The sequence below is a fragment of the Trachemys scripta genome, chromosome 5 (assembly GCF_013100865.1).
Source record: "Trachemys scripta elegans isolate TJP31775 chromosome 5, CAS_Tse_1.0, whole genome shotgun sequence".
Lineage (NCBI taxonomy): Eukaryota > Metazoa > Chordata > Testudines > Emydidae > Trachemys > Trachemys scripta.
In genome coordinates this window covers 32,514,246-32,531,972 of record NC_048302.1, presented here as the reverse complement: position 1 = coordinate 32,531,972, position 17,727 = coordinate 32,514,246, and the positions used below count along the sequence as shown (strand labels likewise).

The 17,727-nt window shown below is 40.7% G+C and overlaps 1 protein-coding gene across 3 annotated transcripts in view; it reads left to right on the top strand.

Annotated features, from left to right (window-relative positions):
• The window catches only part of ELOVL6 (ELOVL fatty acid elongase 6), a 138,106-nt gene that overhangs the window by 84,404 nt on the left and 35,975 nt on the right, over positions 1-17,727 (top strand). The window contains exons 1-2 of one of the 3 annotated variants that reach the window (XM_034772344.1): positions 1,678-1,818; positions 8,596-8,727. In XM_034772344.1, coding sequence (XP_034628235.1) covers positions 8,657-8,727 — 71 coding nt within the window. In that variant the 5' untranslated portion in view covers positions 1,678-1,818; positions 8,596-8,656. Of the gene's footprint in view, positions 1-1,677; positions 1,819-3,133; positions 3,220-8,595; positions 8,728-17,727 lie in introns of those variants that run through there. The other 2 variants (XM_034772343.1, XM_034772342.1) reach the window with 2 other exon arrangements.

Below are 17,727 nucleotides of genomic sequence, written 5' to 3'. Positions count from 1 at the left end.
CCAGCCCTATGGTGATGAGGAGACAACCCCAGCAACGTCTTGAGAATGCAATAATATGTCGAAGGAGAGATAATGTTTATCATCACTGCCTCTTTTATAACAGGGAGTCTTGGTGTAAGATGCAGGGTCAATTCTCAGTGTAATGTGCAAAGATTTAGCTACACAAATTCCTGTTAACTTAAATGGGAACTATGTGTGACTAAATCTCTCTGCATGCTGAACTCTAATATTGCAGGGATGTTCATGGTTTTGTGGGTTACCAGAAATGAACAGATGGGCCCAGATTCTGTTTACTTACATGGGTGAAAATCCCAAGTAACTGTACAAAAACATAGTTACTTAAGGATTTATACCAAAGACAATGAGATCAGAATCAAACCCATAACTGGAAGACATGGACCCATTATCCAGTGCTCTGCAATTTGTATAAATAGTGTTTCTATCAGACTCTGGTAGTCTAAGGTACATCTACGCTGCATGCTTCTTTTGGCAACGTGTAGTTTACATTCGCACATAAGTGCCCTAGCATGGGTATAAATAGCAGTGTGTAGTTGGTGAGACATGGCGGCTTAGGTGAGTAGAGTCGAAACATGCCTGATGGGTGTTGGTGTGTACGTGAGTACATATTCTACATGGCTTTCATCTTGCCCGAGCCATGCCTCTGTTTACACTGTTGTTTTTAGCAGGGTAGTGTCCCACTGTCTGCTTGCTGCTGGAGTCCTTCCTATGCAAGTAATAGAAGAAATAATACAACTTCAGTGTTTAGAACTGGGTATCACTGTTAAGGTACATATTGTGTCTTATACTAAAAGCCTGATTTCATTCTCTCTCACGGTGGTGTAAACCAAGAGTAACTCCATACACTTCAGTGGAATTTCACTGATTTGAGAGGGTAATCAAGCTCTTACTATTGAACATCCTGTTCAAGTAAATGTTTATCAAACTATTGGTGAGATCTTGATATTGAAAGACAGATTTGTCCTATGTGTTTTAAATAGCTACCTACCTGTGACAGTCTGTACCCCTATGTTCACCCCTTTTATAGAACTATGATAAATCTGGTACAAAGTATGCCTGGGAGGTATCATTTGAAAACTCATAATTTGCTAACCAATATGGCCCTGGTAAAGTATGGTTTCAGAGTAGCAGCCGTGTTAGTCTGTATCCACAAAAAGAACAGGAGTACTTGTGGCACCTTAGAGACTAACAAATTTATTAGAGCATAAGCTTTCGTGGACTACAGCCCACATAGTATATATACTATGCATCCGAAGAAGTGGGCTGTAATCCACGAAAGCTTATGCTCTAATAAATTTGTTAGTCTCTAAGGTGCCACAAGTACTCCTGTTCTTTTTGCTGGTAAAGTAGGTGTGGTAACACTGTATGTTAAGTTATCAGAATCTACTATACGATATTACTAAGACATGTCACAAGTCTGGAAAGCAGTTACAAACCAGTTCTCTAGAGACAAAAGGCTAGTCAGCACCTCAAGCCAGGTGTCAACAAAATCAAATGGAACATCACCTTGTTAAGTGGCCATTCTTTGGCAGGAAAGAGGATGTGGATGAAAATCTACATCTTGACAGAGAAACAGCTGAGGTTTCCTATCCACACAGACTTTGTCTCCTAAACCTCAGCTGGAGAAGATTCTCAAAGAAGAGAAAGAACAATAGGAAGGGAGAACAGATGCCCCAAATGATCTCTCCCTTCCTCTCTACCCACGGCATTGACAACATGTGACGAACAAAGGAAGTAGCACTGTACTGTGAGAGGAATCCTGTCTGAAAGGAATTCAGCCAGTAAGACTGCTGAAACGTGGTGAGAGAGACTTTGCTTTGAATTCACTAACTTGTTGAGTTAGGCATTAGTTGCATTTTACTTTTTTCTTGTAATCAATCCTGACTTTTATGCCTCATTATCTTTCTGTAGTTAACACATTTGTTTTATTGTTTTATCTAAACCAGTGTGTTTGGGAAACACCATTTGGGAAAACAGGCTTTGTGCATATCACTTTCTTTTAATAAAATGACAAACTTTATACGAGTTTTATTGTCCAGGAGAGATCTGGGCAGTACAAGATGCACATTTCTGGGGAAAAGACTGGGAATTTGCTGGTGTTGCTCTGCAGTGTAATTCAAAACTGGCTGACTATAGCACTCATACAATACAAGTGGGATTAATTTACATGCTGAAGGCTGTGTGTGAGCAGACCAGGAATGGTAGCTCAAAGCAAAGCCGTGTAAACGGCACCCCAGGTTCATCAGTCCAGATTGTACCCTATCACACTAGCATTTTGAAAGCCAATTTCTATTAGAAATCTAGTGAATGGGGGAACATTGTGAAGCTGACTTCTGTTTGCATTGTATTTCCCTGGTAGCGTGTTACTTGGAAGAATCTCATTAATGAGTGCACTTTCCCACGTGAGTGACTTTCATTGTCACTGCTCTAAATATAAATGTCACAGGACATTTTGCTGTAGGCATAAACCACATTACACTGACGCGCATATCAGATTGGTCTTCTGATATATTTCCTTCTTTTAAAATTCTTAAGTACTGTAGAGTGTGGAAGAAATAGTTGCAGAATTGCATATTTACATTCCAGAGTTATAGTTACTATTTATTATATAAAGCTGACAAATCTGTGCAGTGAACCCATCCTCAGTGATTTTTCTCCTTGTATCTGTGAAGCTAGAACAAGGTCTTGCTTTGTTGGTATTTCAGAAGTGCAAATGCTAAGGTGATTAGGAATAGTTTCACACCTTTTTATATGAACAGAACTTGCAATTGTAAATTAGCACCTTGAAGAAAGCAACATTGCCTGAGTTCCCAAGAACAGGCTGCTTGCAAAAGGAGCATATCGATGTGCTATACAGTGTAAAGTTTCTCAGATCAAATGTAGTTTAAAATAGCCATAGCCTTTTTCTGTGGAAGGCTGATTCTGACAGACGCTTAAAAGTATCTTACTTTTCATTTCACCAACAAGAATATTTGACGTAAAAAAACACTTCAGTATTTTACAAACTATATTTTTGCGGGGGGGGGGGGGGGGAGAGAAGAGGAGGAAGATTTATCACTTGGTACCTTTGTCTTGTTTACTTTCTTTTGTTTTCCTACCTTAGGCCAGGTGACAGTCTCTCCCTGCCACTTCTTGATACCTGAATTGGCTTTCTTGGAGGCAACACTTCCTGTCTGTGACTGACAAGAAGCACTGTTTCTGGTGGGATGGATTTTCTCCATCTTTCTTCGTTTCCTTCAGTCTCTGCCTCTCCTTTCTCAGTTTTTAATGCTTTGTTTGCTGGTTTCTATCTCCTGTTCTCACTGTACTTTTACTCCCTCTGTTATTACACTTTATTTCTCCTTCCTCTGTTTTCTCACCTTCACTTCCTTCTCTTTTCTGTCAACTTCCTTTGCTCTTTTTCTATAGTCATCATCCTCTCCTTCCCTCCTCCATTTGCCTTCCACTTGTCACCCACTTTTGTCCATCTTCTCCTACAACCCTTTCCCTACCGATTTCCTTTCTGCCATGCTATGGTTTCCCTTCCTCTGCTGTTGATTTCCAGAAGATCTCCCCCACATTTTCAGCCTGCAAGTCCACACATTATCTTCCTCCCTCTAGTAACCCCCATAATAAGCATAGAGCTCCGTACAGCCTTTAGGAAGATTCCTCCAGTCTGACTGTGAGACAACAAGCAATTTTCAGAGGCTTCACAGAGTGCAGAGCACTCAGTACCAATAGTGCTTAATCCCTGATGACTGGAAATGTAGGAAGGTGGAAGACAACTGTGAGAAGCAGGAACTCGTGCAAAATGTGGGGGACTTGGCAGCCTTGTCTTTCTTTATGTCTGCTGTGTTATCCTTAGAGAACAGAATTGAAGGAAAACATATGAATGTGCTAACGCTGAAATTATTAGATGTGAGACTTTGCTACTGACTTACTTTTTTGGGTTTTGAGCTTCAAGTCTTAATATTGCTTTATTGTTCTGTTGTGTTTAGATTGTAATACAATTGTCATCAAAGGGATTTAATCCTTATATTACAGTGTCCTAGAACTACTCCAAAACTCTGTCTATAGAATTACTTCTGTGTTACTAGTGTCATGCTGGCCAGAACTATTGCAGTAACATCTGAATACCATTACTTTATATCTGTTCATTAGGAACTGGACTGAGACTACCAAGATTTCACTCAGACCATTATACAAACATTACAAAATAACTTCTGGTCATTACTGATCTTGGCCAGATTTGAACCCATAATCTTAGTGTGGAAGGCTCTGCAGCCCAATAACCAATCACCTGTATTACCCTCAGTCCTCTAGTACAGTCTCCCTTAAAAAATAGTTATTCCATAAGGGAAAAATAAAAAAATTTGAACTACTGATAACCATTCACTTTTTCTATCTCAAAAAGAGAGAGAGAAGGGATACTTTCAATATGAGACTCCTTTGTATACAGTACCCATCATGACCTCAAGGCTGTACTATTGTGCTCTTAATTTAAAACTGTTCTGTACAGTACACATCTCCAATACAGTCAAATTCCCTAGTATTTGTCAGCACCAGTGGGAAGTCTTATACAGATACTGTACCATTTAAATAAGGAAATATGGAACTCATTAAAAAGCTGGTGAAGTGACCTAAAATGTAGCAGTTCCAATTAGTGTAATATAATTACAGTACTGACCTACTTGGTTAGACGTAACACAAAGCAATAATTTCATTAATAAGAGCCTAAGTGAAATGCCATTTGGGTAAATAAATGTTATCTTGCCTATGAAGGGGGATATTTATGTTTCTTTCCTGACTGTGAACGTTAAGAACAAGCATTGAAACTGCATTATATATTCTTTATTAAGAAAGGAACATGGTCCCAGATTTTCAAAGGTATCATTTACATACCTAAATATGCAGAGAGGCACCTAGTGGGATTTTGAAAAGTGCCCAGGCAGTTATCTATATCTTTAGATACCTAAATAAAAAATTGACCCATGATCACTTTGATATATTAGATATTCCATAGGGATTCATTTAATTTCCTTCTATGACAGGGCATGACTCACCACTGCAGCACCTCCTGCTGGCCGTCCTGGGAATTAGCTCTGGTTCACTGGTGCGCCCTCATCTAGTGGCATCTCACCACCGTCGCTTCTGCCATCAGGACCCGTGTTGCTCTCAGGACCACAGTGTCCTCTTCTGGACACAGCTCTCCAGCTGTGCCCCATTTGGTTCTCTCCCCTGCCCCCTTTTGTGGGGGGGCAGCAGTCCTCTGTCCAGCCACTTGCCTCAGTGGCAGGCGGCAGTCCAGGGTCTAGCCACCTTTGTCAGTGGCAACTGGGACCAAAGGGTGGAAGGGGGGAGAGGGCCCAGCAGTCACACACTGCGTCACCTCTAACCCCTGCCATCTGTTTCCCTGGGCCATTTCCCCACAGCTCTAGCATCTTCTCCACCCTTGTATCCAGGCCCCAGTCTGGCAGCAGTCAGCCGAGAGCTCACTCATGCTCCCCTGACCCACCCAGCACTGCTCTGACCATGGTGCTGCCTCTTCTCCCTCCTTCAGGGCAGCCACTCCTCCCTCCTCAACTCTAGGGAGTGACTGAAGCTTCTATGTTCAGCAGCCCTTCTTATATGGCCCAGTCTGGCCCTGCCTGGCTGTCTCTCTAACCCTTCTCCTGATTGGCTGTCTCTACAAGCCCTTTCCTAAATGGCTGCCTCCTGCGTAGCCTTCCCGGTGCTGCTTTATCCCCTCTTCTGCCAGTAGGGGCAGACGCCCCATCACACCTTCCCTGTGGTGATTCAACATTAGATACAGAATCAGCAGCTAGAGAAGAACAAATAGAGAGGGTCCTCTATGCATATTGTTAGATGTCACATTCTTCAGCACTTCCAAGACATTTTATTTATTTATTTTAATAGCCCGTTGTCTGAGCCTCTGATTGCATTTACATTAATATATCATCATCTATAAGACCTTTAACAACATACTGCCAACAGCTGGAAGAATCAAAAGACAATCCCTCAGATCTTTATTTCATAATGCATCATAAAATACACAAAGTCAAAGCAATTCTTCCCAGACCTTTCCAGAACTATCCTTTAAATCAAACACTTTATTGAGTTGATCTCAGGCGAAAGGCTGAGCAAACAAAGAAGCTCTAACACCTTGCTCTTAAGTTCAACAAACTTGAACACTGGTAATGCAAAATAGGGATCAGTTCCAGAGTCATGAACACTCCAGAGAAAATGACTTGCCTCCAGGCCACCCAGAATTCAAACACTTTTATCAAAAATACCTTGGCTGATCTCAGCTCTTAGAAGGGTACATACATCAGGGAGAGAGACAAATTAAAGCAGCCAGGATGCTCAGCATGCATGGTTTTATAGATTAGCACTGATGCCTAAAACTGTATGCATAGAGACTCAGATTTTCAAAACTGTCTAGGAGATTTGGATGCCCAACGGAGGTGTCTGATTCCTCCCCTGGGCGGGCGGGGGTTGAAAATCCCACTCAGAAGCAATTACAAAGTCAATAGGATATACAGAGAACAGGTATAATGTGCTCAAAGCAACTTTCATTGCTAATTAAGCAGGTTGCTGAGTTTTGCACCAGTTGAAGATTCCCTGTTGGGTGGCCCCAGGTAGAGATGACAAAGTTATGGATAACTATATGGGCAAGACCATAGCCAAGAAAAAAAGATAGCAACTCCCTAGACAAGCATAGATGTAACACAGTATGATTCCAGTCCAGAGCAATTTAGGGTCCAAACAACCCCTGAGGTGTAAACCTCATTGACAAAGGGTGAGTATACCCTATACGGAGGGAGCATACACCACCTCATCCAATTTACTTAGAAGTTTTCCACGCCCATTGGTGTCACCTCCATCTAGCCTGGAGTGAAATTCAGCCAACTCATCTTCATCAGTGCCTCATCTCAGGGAAGCACAAGGCCGTACCAGCCAGGTCTGATTGGGGAAAAAAAGCATAGTGCTTATGATAAACATGCTGTTGTAATTGCCACGCCAGTGGCTCTCAGTTCCACTGTGTTCTTCAAGGGAGGACAGTCCCATGCTTGTCATGAAATCTTTGAGATCCTGAGTCAATGTACAAGTGTTCTTATCCCCAGGGACAGTGAAGTTAACGTAGATAACTCCAGTGCCAGGCCAGACAAGGATATTTTCAGCTGGGGAGGGTGACTTGAGGTGCAGCAGAGCTGTCCGTATATCAGCATAACTCTGCATCCAAAACTATTAATAGCTTTTTCATTCCAGTTGATGATTTGTTAAATGTTGCATTAACTGTGTCAAGAGAAACATACTTTTTTAGGACACATGAAAGTCCTATGTTGTCCAAGTCTTAATGCGATGTCTTTGGGCTCACATCGCTATTTAGCTTTCATCGTTATGTGATATTTGTGTTTTGTTTGTCACTCATTAAGGCTTAGATGAAACTGGCTGACTTTGTACTACTACAGCAAAGAGCAATCTGCTGCAGCTGGGTTTATCTAGTCCATTGATATTTATGATTACTCATTTTCCCTTTGTTTGCAATTACACACTTCGTCCAAAAATCTGCTCCTAAATATATATCTACAGTTAGGGCATTAGTAATGTTGTGCATCATTATTAATTTGTCTGAGCCTCTGGTTGCATTTACATTAATAGATCATCTAATTAATACATAGACACTTGTTACAAGCCATCGGAATCTCTTGTGTGCGTAGAAAGGGGTCCCAAATTTCATCCTTTTCTGACCTGCTGCAGTTGAGCCTCAGTGAATTATAAGATTGAGGTTCAAATGCTGGCTGATGGAAATATATATCCTGATGTATCATTACAGGCATTTTCAAGTGATGCTTGCTTTGTAGTTCAGTTCATTAGCAAAGTAGTATATGACCATTTCAGCATACTCATTAGACTTCTCCACAGAGAATAATCCTGCACTGCACCCAAATTGCTTCTCATGAACTATAAAAATCAAAACAATATGACCACTGATTAATAGAACTATTGGCCTCTACCCAGATGTTCCCATCTTTTAGGAGCCTCTTCAAATTTTGTTTTGTTTTGTTAAGAGAGTCAAAATTCTTATTTGAGGAAGCAATGAGAGACAAGTGCATGTTAAGCAAGAAACATGCAGGCAGCACTATATCAATTGAACATGTTGAATGAACCATTAAACCTGATCAGTTGGTTCAGATACGAACTGAACATTGATTTTTAGAATTACATGCATGGGCAGAGGATCAAATTGGCCATGCGCCATCTGTTTTTCTTCACTAAAGGAAAATGTTCCTGAGTAGGGGGAGAAAATATCTGCAATACAAGCCAAAGCTTGCAGTATTTACTCAGGAAAGTTCCAATAGAGTCAATCAGAATTTTGCCCTGAGTAGGAACTTCAGGATCTGGATTTATGCTCATGTACATTTGACTATTCCATTATTCAAATTAATAGTAGAAGTGTGTTCAAATGGGAATTGTTTTATTTTTAGCAAGGAAAGTGACAAGTTCTTGGCAATCATCTAAAGATGAGAAAACACTGTGTACAACTGATGAATAATAAATATTTTATGGGGATTTTTTTCTTCGCTTTTTTTACAGGAAGAAATCTTTTCTGTTTTCAGCTCTATACGCTGCCTTTATATTTGGTGGTCGGCACCTAATGAACAAACGAGCAAAATTTGAACTGAGGAAACCACTAGTGCTCTGGTCCCTGAGCCTTGCAGTCTTCAGGTAGGCCATTTTTTAAACAGCAAGGAATTGTTTGTATTAGTTTATTAACTGGGTTAAAAGAGATACAGCCATAACAAAAGTATCAAGATGACAAAAAGCTGTACCTGAAGAAGTATTTCTTTAGTTGTATCATTTAATGTCTTTGAGTCCTCCAACCTCCCCTCACCCCAAAATAGTCCTATTTTGCCTGTCACATCATAAGCATTTTAAGAAGAGGAAACTAATAGCCAATCTCTTCAAGAGTAAGGTGGGAAGTGATAAATCAGAAAGTTACTTTGTATAATTGTAACAGCCAAACTTTCCTATTGATCTACATTTATATGGTTGTGTTAGTAGAATCTTTAGGCCATGATTTTGATCTGTTACCCTGATGTAAATCTGGAATAAGTTTGTTGACATCAGTGAAGTTACACTGGTGGACTGAGATCAGAATCTGGCCCTGGGTTATTCCAAGAAAGCAAAATAAAGAATTTGTGAATGCAAAGGAGGATAAGAGGAAGTGGGAAATAATCTTACTCTGCTCTGACCTACCTCCTCTGAGCTTGATCTTGCCCCATTCAAGTCAGTGGCAAAACTCTCATTGAGAGCAAAGACAGGCCGTTTGTCACCTATTTGACGCAGCTGTGAGTCTGACTGATCTTAATTACAGCTTTCCCCTAATATCCCTTCCAGCTACACATGGTACCAACTCAATTCACCAACCACAGTCAGCTAATGTACAGAGAAACTAGGGATTGTGAATTCCGAGTAGCACAGATTTCGGTGTTTATAGGGAACATGTGTTATAATTCACTATGCAGCATGAAAACAATTTGTAAACTAATATCAAAGGCCACTGATAGCTGCATATATTTCTAACTCCATGGATTATTCATTATAGCAGTTCACACCCACGATTCAGGTTTGCAAAGTGAACAGAGATGTCAGTAGAACACTGTGGCTGGTTTGCAAATTATGTCACAGACTGTTAGTTTGAGGTTTTGTCTTCACTACGATAAAATGGTGTGGGTTTTTTTGTTTTTTGTTTAAATGTTGGCAAGTTTTGACTAACAGTCTAAAACCTAGTTTAGAGAGGGCAAGGTGTACTTTAGATTGACTCAACCAGCTAGCTTGTGCTTGCCTGTGCCTTGTCTGCACTAGAGCTTTATAACCGGTTTGTTTGAACGTGCTAGCTAAGATGGTCTTAAACAGTGTTTCCCAAACTCTTTACTAAGGTGACCCACCACTGCATTTTATCTTTTGTTTGTGACTCACGATTACGTAGTTACATATATGCACCCTCTGCTCCGGCACTGTAACCCTAATCCCAGCTGGGGGTGCTGAGGGTGGGAGAATGGAGAGCAATCCCACCCCACGCTCACCCCACAATGGCAGCTCCTGTCCCATGTGGCTGGGCCAGCTCCCCACTCCAGGTCTGGCCCACTCTCCACTCAGGTTTGGCCCAGCCATCCCTCCATCATTGAGGGACAGTCAGGTCAAATTTGAGCAAGTGATATTGCGACCTGGTGCACAAGGTCATAGGGGTGGCCAGACCAAACCTGAATGGCACTGTGACTCCATGCACCAGGTCCCAACGCCCAGTGGAGAGCCAAGTCCAGCCCCATAGGACAGGAGCCACTGCTTCAGGGTGAGTGCAGGACAGGCTCTACTCCCCCCTCCCCCACCCGGCCCAACACTTGTAGCCTCTTTTTGTGCTAGGCTGGGAGAAGCATGTGTTTGCCTAGGCCAGGGCCCAGTGATCAACTGGTTAACCCAGCCCTGGACATGCCAACCAATCTAGAACCGTTCTGTGACTCATTGGTGGGTTAGGACCCACTGTTTAGGAAATACTGTTCTTAAAATAATGATCTTTTGCCTAGTGAAGAAAAGCCTGAGTGTCCTGACTAAATTCTACTTTAAGTTCTTACATTGTGTCTATGTATAATTTTCCAATAGCTTCAATTAGCACTGCATTCTCCACCTCCTATCCTACCTGGACCCATAGGGTTGCCGGGCACCTGTTAGCATTTGCTGTACTTTATCCCAGAAGTGGCTGAATATCAGTGATGGGTGAACTCGTTCCTAGATGGTATTCAGTTTGTAGATGTTTGTAAAGTGATTTAGGATCCATTTGGATGAAAAACACATGTAATTACAATTCTGTTTCCAATAAAATATAGCCGTTAGTGGTGGGCTGCCTTCTGTAACATTGTGTTAGCTTAATTCCCAATTTGAGAAAGTGTAGTGCGATTTCATAACTGTCTTTGAAAAAGGTCACCAAGACGATTTAAAAAAAAATTGCATTCAATGCAGATTGGCCCCAGGCTGACATGTGTTGAAGTAAATATATAGTAATGATGACCTGATACAGTTTTAAAAGCTTTTTTTATTGAGGGTTCTCCGAACATAAATAATATACTCCACTCAGGAGAATGAACATCAGAAATGTACTTTACATTTAGTAAATGATCTCAACATGGGGCTAAAACATCCAGAAACTGAAACTAGTGCAAAATATGCTAGTCCACTTGATCAGCGGAGTATCTTGCTACAAGCTATTAAGCCCGTGCTCTGTGATTTGCATCAGCCACCTGCCGATTTCTGGGTGAAGTTTTAAGGTGTCGGTGTGACTTCTAAAGCTGTAGGTGGGCAGGAGCTAACTGCCTACTTCTCTCCATGGCCATGCTGCCTCAGTTGAGATCAGCAGAGGCACTTGAGCTGGCACCCCATCAGTGTAAGCAAGAAGAAGCAGTTGTCAGGGCATTCTCTGGGAGGGAAAATTTTGCTTTGGAATTTGCTTCCTCTTCCTTGCACTCCACCATCTAAATAGCTCAGTTCCAATGACCTTCAGGATACATTGCAAAACTCATCATTTTTCTGCATGCTGGAAAGTGGGGCGGGGGGAACTGCAAAGGTGAGCAATTGTTGGGTAGGGAGAGAGATCTAAGTTTTTAAGTTGCCTGGGTTACTGGTAGAGTTATATTAAAATGTATGGCTGCCCTTAGGAAGGACTTTTTTTGGTTTAAGTTGCATTAAGGGTACCTAAAACATATGATTAGATGTCCCTTTTAGCATTCCCATAAGACTATATAAAGACTATATTAATTTTGCTTCAGTAGACAATATTTCTAGGATAGTGATACTATTAGAGTAAGTTTAAGATGTATGCCCTAGTCTAAAACTAGCTGTAGATGCTAGAGCATCTTAACTATGTGATGCAATTACACTGTATAGGATGAAAAGGGGAGCGGGAGAAAGGAGGTCAACATCTTATGAAAAGAAAATATAACTATAAGGTTGATTTTGAGCAGAATGGGTAGGGATTTTTCCACTGGAATGATTTGCTGACAGAAAATGCTGTTTTTTGCAAAATTGAAATTTTTCTGCAAAAAATATCAATTTTGCTGAAAAAATTCAGTTTTCCATGGGAGGATCAAACTGATGGCTCTCCAATTCCAATTTCACTGTCCGTCTGCAGGCTTGCCAGGGCTGAGTTTCGGCATCTCTAGGCTCGGCAATTCATAGCCCCAGTACCTCTGGGTTTGCTGCATCCGTTACGAATGTAAAAAAAATTGCTTGAAACCTAGTTGCTTGAGCCCCAGCACCTCTTTTATTACAAATTAAGCACTGTGCCCAGCTCTGGGACCACAGAGTCTGAACACCCCAGTGCTCTGCCTCTCCACCCGGGGTGGGGGGCGGGCACTGAGCAGCCAGGCTCCTTGCTTGTCTAGCTCCCTGAGCTGCATTGCCCTTGTTTCGCCTCTCCCACAGCTGGTCTGGAAGGCTCTTGTCAGTTTTACTTTGTGCTGGATCCTGTTTGTTTCACTGGACAGGAGCTGTCCAGCAGGCAGCTAGGAAGCAAAACAATTCCATTTTGATTCTCCGAAAAGAGAATTTTTCTTGAAATCCGTTCCCATGAAAATGTTCATTTTTCACTTTTTTATCCTAGTCCAAGACTAACTGCTCCCGCTTCTAAAAAAAACAGCAACACTAAAACACAGATTATTGAGAGCTTAATGAGAATTAATTAATTTGGTCAAGGTTGAATTTTAGAATAGAAATGTAGGGCTGAAAGAGACCTTGAGAATCCATCCATTCCAGCCCCTGTGGCAAGAACTAAGTAAACCTAGGTGATCTCTGAGAAGTGTTTGTCCAACCTGTTCTTAAATGCCTTCAAGGATGGATTTTAGAGTAGCAGCCGTGTTAGTCTGTATCCACAAAAAGAACAGGAGTACTTGTGGCACCTTAGAGACTAACAAATTTATTAGAGCATAAGCTTTTGTGGGCTACTGGAAGCCTATTCTAGGACTTAACTATCCTTATAGTTAGAAAGTTTTTCCTAATATATAACCTAAATCTTTATTGCTACAGATTAAGCTCATTACTTTTTGTCCTGCCTTCAGTGGATGTGGAGAACAATTTATCAGCATCCTCTTTATAACAGCCCTTAACATATTTGAAGACTGTTAGTGGATCCCCCGTTTTGCAAGACTAAACATGCCCATATTTTTAACCTTTCGTCATAGATTTAGAAAAACCTCTTACCATTTTTGTTGCTCTCTTTTGGACTCTCCAGTTGGTTCACATCTTTCCTAAAGTGTGGTGCCCAGAATAGGACACAGAATACTCCAACTGGGGCCTCACTAGTGCTGAGTAGAGTGGGATAATTACCTTCCGTGTGTGACATACAACATTCCTTTTAACGCACCCCTGAATGATATGCACAACTGCATCACATTGCTGACTCATTGAATTTGTGATCCACTATAACCCACCTAATTATTCCCCATTTTCTAGTTGTAGATTTGATTTTCTTTCTTCCTAAGTATAGTACATTGCACTTGCCTTGACTGAATTTCATCTTGTTGATTTCAGACCAGTTCTCCAATTTGTCAAGGTCATTTTGAATCCTAATCCTATCTTCCAAAGTGCTAGCAACCCTGCCCAGCTTGGTGCCATCTGTACATTTTATGAGCATGCTTTCCACTCCCTTATCCAAGTCATTAATGAAAATATTGAATGGTACCGGACGCAGGACTGATCCTGTGGCACCCCACTAAATGCATGCTCCCAATTTAACAGCAAACCATTGATAACCACTTTGTAAATACAGTCTGTCAACCAGTTGTTCACCCGCCCTATAGTAATTTCATTTAGACCACATTTCCCTGGTTTGCTTATGAGAATGTCACATCATGTCAAGCCTTACTAAAACGAAGATATATCACATCTACTGCTTCCCCCCATCCACTAGGTCAGTAAACCTGTCAATGCCAGCAGCAAGCCGCATTTCTGGAGGGTGAAATTTGACTTGGTTTTTTGTTTGGAAATGTTGCCAGTTTTCAAACATTTGTCTCAGCTATAATGTTGTTTTTGCAGTAAAAATAGTTTTACAATAGCAACAGTTATAACCCCAAAATATTTTTTTCATTCTGAAACAACAAAAACGTGGTTTTTCATGTGTTTTGCTAAGAATATAGGCATTTGTTTCCTCTCACAGGCCTATTGATCCATTTCAAGTGTGAGAGACTTAAGAGTAATTCTTTGTTGCTGTCTAAAATTATTTTAGTCTTATTTCGTTCAGCTCTCGCATTTTAATTACATGAGCTGGATGTACTGTACCCATCTCAGTTCTACGATGAAGTTCCATATGGTTCAGTTTTTGATCCTTTGCTGTTCTTGTTTCCTCTCATTCGGCTGCATAATTTCAGCTACAGGATGAGTAACAATTAACCACCATCATTGTGGTTATGATGCTGGCATAGAGATTTATTTTTCCATCTCATATGACCTGAGGAAGAAATTTCTGATTTGATTAGGTGTCTAAGTGGTATTCAGTCTTGGATGTTTGAACATTTCCTGAAGTTAAATTCTGAAAGAACACAGCTAATTTGAGTAGCCAGTTCCTCTAGATAAAGTTACTTTACATCCTGTTACAAAGGTAAAGTTAGGGTCATCTTTGATACATGTTTCTTAGCTATAATACAACAAAATTGTCATGCCAGCTGTGACATTGGACTCCATATGTTTATGGAAATATGTTTATAAGTGTAAATATAATGTAATTGGAATATGCTTTATGCGAAAGGTCTCTTGTAAGGTATCATTACAAAGCATATAATCTACTGAGTGTGTTCATCCTATTTATATGAATGTATCATTCTTGTATCTGAAATTAGAAATATGAAATATAATTCTGAGGTCCTATTGTAGTTATGCAAAGTGTGCGCCATTAATGGTAGTTTGGAATCTTGATGGCCCCCATTAACTAGGACAATTGGTTGTAGATGGCTGTTTACGTGTAAGCCTTCCTGTATACGTGTGTTTGCCAGTAAGTGGGTAATGAAGTCTCACAGGACATGTGAACATGTCAGATACTGGAATCTATCTTTAACCCTGTGCTTTCCCATTTAGAAAGGGGGGGGTACCCAGAGAGAGACAAAGGATTCCTGCCTTGTGCCAAAGCTATAAAAGAGGGTGGAACAGAGCAAAGGGGTCCCAGTCATGTGGAAACCCCAGCTTTTCACCTAAGATGCTTGCTGGAACTAACAAGGCCTGTACCAGGGGAAAGGATTGGGCCCAGATTAGGATGGAGTCTAGTCTGTGAAAGAAGCTTATTGGAACATCTCTAAGGGTGAGATTTACCTGTATTTAGTTTCTTAATGTATTAGGCTTAGACTTGTATGTTTTGTTTTATTTTGCTTGGTAACTTACTTTGTTCTGCCTGTTATTACTTGAAACCACTTAAATTCTACTTTTTATTCTTAATAAAATCACTTTTGTTTATTATTGCTCCTGGGGGAGCAAACAACTGTGCATTTCTCTCTATCAGTGTTATAGAGGGCCGACGATTTATGAGTTTACCCTGTATAAGCTTTATACAGAGTAAAATGGATGTATTTGGGGTTTGGATCCCATTGGGAGCTGGGTGTCTGGGTGTTGGAGATAGGAGTACCAGCTGAGTGGTTTTCAGTTAAAGCCTGCAATTTTGGAGACGTGGTTCAGACCCTGGGTCTGTGTTGCAGCAGACTTGCATTTCAGGCTCAACAAGACAGGGATCTGGAGTCCCAAGCTGACAGGGAAAACGAGCTCAGAGGTAGTTTCAACACCTCAGGTAACAGTCCCAAGGGGGTCTCTGTGACTGAACCCATCACACCGGCATTTCTAGGACACAGCTGAGCTGTGAACAGTGCTTTCACAGAAGGACCCTGAGTTGTTAATTCATGTTTTCATTACATCTCAGCTGGATTATTGCAATTCATTTTTCACAGGCCTTCCAGAATATTTATTGTATATGTTGCACTATTATCTTGAATTGTGCAACTAAAGCTTAGATAGAGTAGGTATATATTTGACCACCTACTCTTCACATGAAGCAACAGCACAGCCTCATTTTCCTTTGACCTTCCTCCTTAAAATGCTATGTACAGGGGAAGGAGTGACATAATTGCCTCTAATGTCACCAAGGGCTTGTCCTCACTACAACTTTTTATCATGTTATTATATGCTATTTAATAAACACAATTATTACATAGTTGGTATCACAGAGACTTGGTGGGATAATATGCTTGACTGGAATATTGGTAGAGAAGGGTACAGCTTTCCGAGGAAGAACAGGCAGGGGGAAAAGGGGAGGAGGTGATGACTCATATATTAAAAATATATACACTTGGACTGAGGTTGAGATGGAAATAGGAGACAGACTTGTTGCAAGTCTCTGAGTTAAGGATAAAAAGCGTAAAAAAGAAGGATGATGTCAGGGTAGGGGTCTATTACAGAACACCTAACCAGGAAGAAGAGGTGGATGAGGCTTTTTTTTAAAACTAAGAAAATCATCCAAAGCACAGGAATTTGTGGTAATGGGGGGGACTTCAACTACCCAGACATCTGTTGGGAAAATAACATAGCAGGACACCGATTATCCAACAAGTTCTTGGACTGTATAGGAGACATTTTTTTTTTATTTCAGAAGGTGGAGAAAGCTACTAGGGAAGAGGCTGTTCTAGATTTGACTTTGACAAATTAAGAGGAACTGGTTAAGAATTTGAAAGTGGAAGGTATCTTAGATGAAAGTGATCATGAAATGGTAGAGTTCATGCTTCTAAGGAATGATAGGAGGGAAAACACAATAAAGATAATGGATTTCAAGAAGGCAGACTTTAGCAAACTTAGGGAGTTGGTAGGTAAGATTCCATGGGAATCCAGTCTAAGGGGAAAAACAGTTCAAGAGAGTTGGCAGTTTTTCAAAGAGATATTGTTAAGGGCACAAGAGCAAACTATCCCACTATGCAGGAAAGATAGGAAGTATAACAAGAGACCACATTGGCTTAACCAGGAGATCGTCAATGATCTGAAACTCAAAAAAAGAGTCCTACAAAAAGTGGAAACTAGGTCAAATTACAAAGGATGAATATAAACAAATAATACAAGTCTGTAGGGACAAAATTAGACAGGCCAAGGTTCAAAATGAGATTAAACTGGCTAGAGACATAAAAGGTAACAAGAAAACATTCTACAAATACATTAGAAGGAAGAGGAAGACCTAGGACAGGGTAAGCCTGTTACTCAGTGAGGGGGAAGAAAACAATAACAGAAAATGTGGAAATGGCAGAAGTGCTAAATGACTTTTTTGTTTCAGTTTTCATCAAAAAGGCTAGTAGCAACTGGACATCTTACATAGGAATGCCAGTGAAAATGAGGTAGGATAAGAGGCTAAAATAGGGAAAGAACAAGTAAAAATTGCTTAGATAAGATAGATGTGTTCAAGTCACCAGGGCCTGATGAAATACATCCTAGAATATTCAAGGAGCTGACTGAGGACATATCTGAGCCACTAGCTATTATCTTCAAAAAGTCATAGAAGACAGGAGAGATTCCAGAGTACTGGAAAATGGTACTATATTTGCCACCTATAAAAAGGGAAATAAGGACAACATGGGGAATACAAACCAGTCAGCTTAACTTCAGTACCTGGAAATATAATGGGGCAAAAATAAACAATCAATTACAAACACCTAAAAG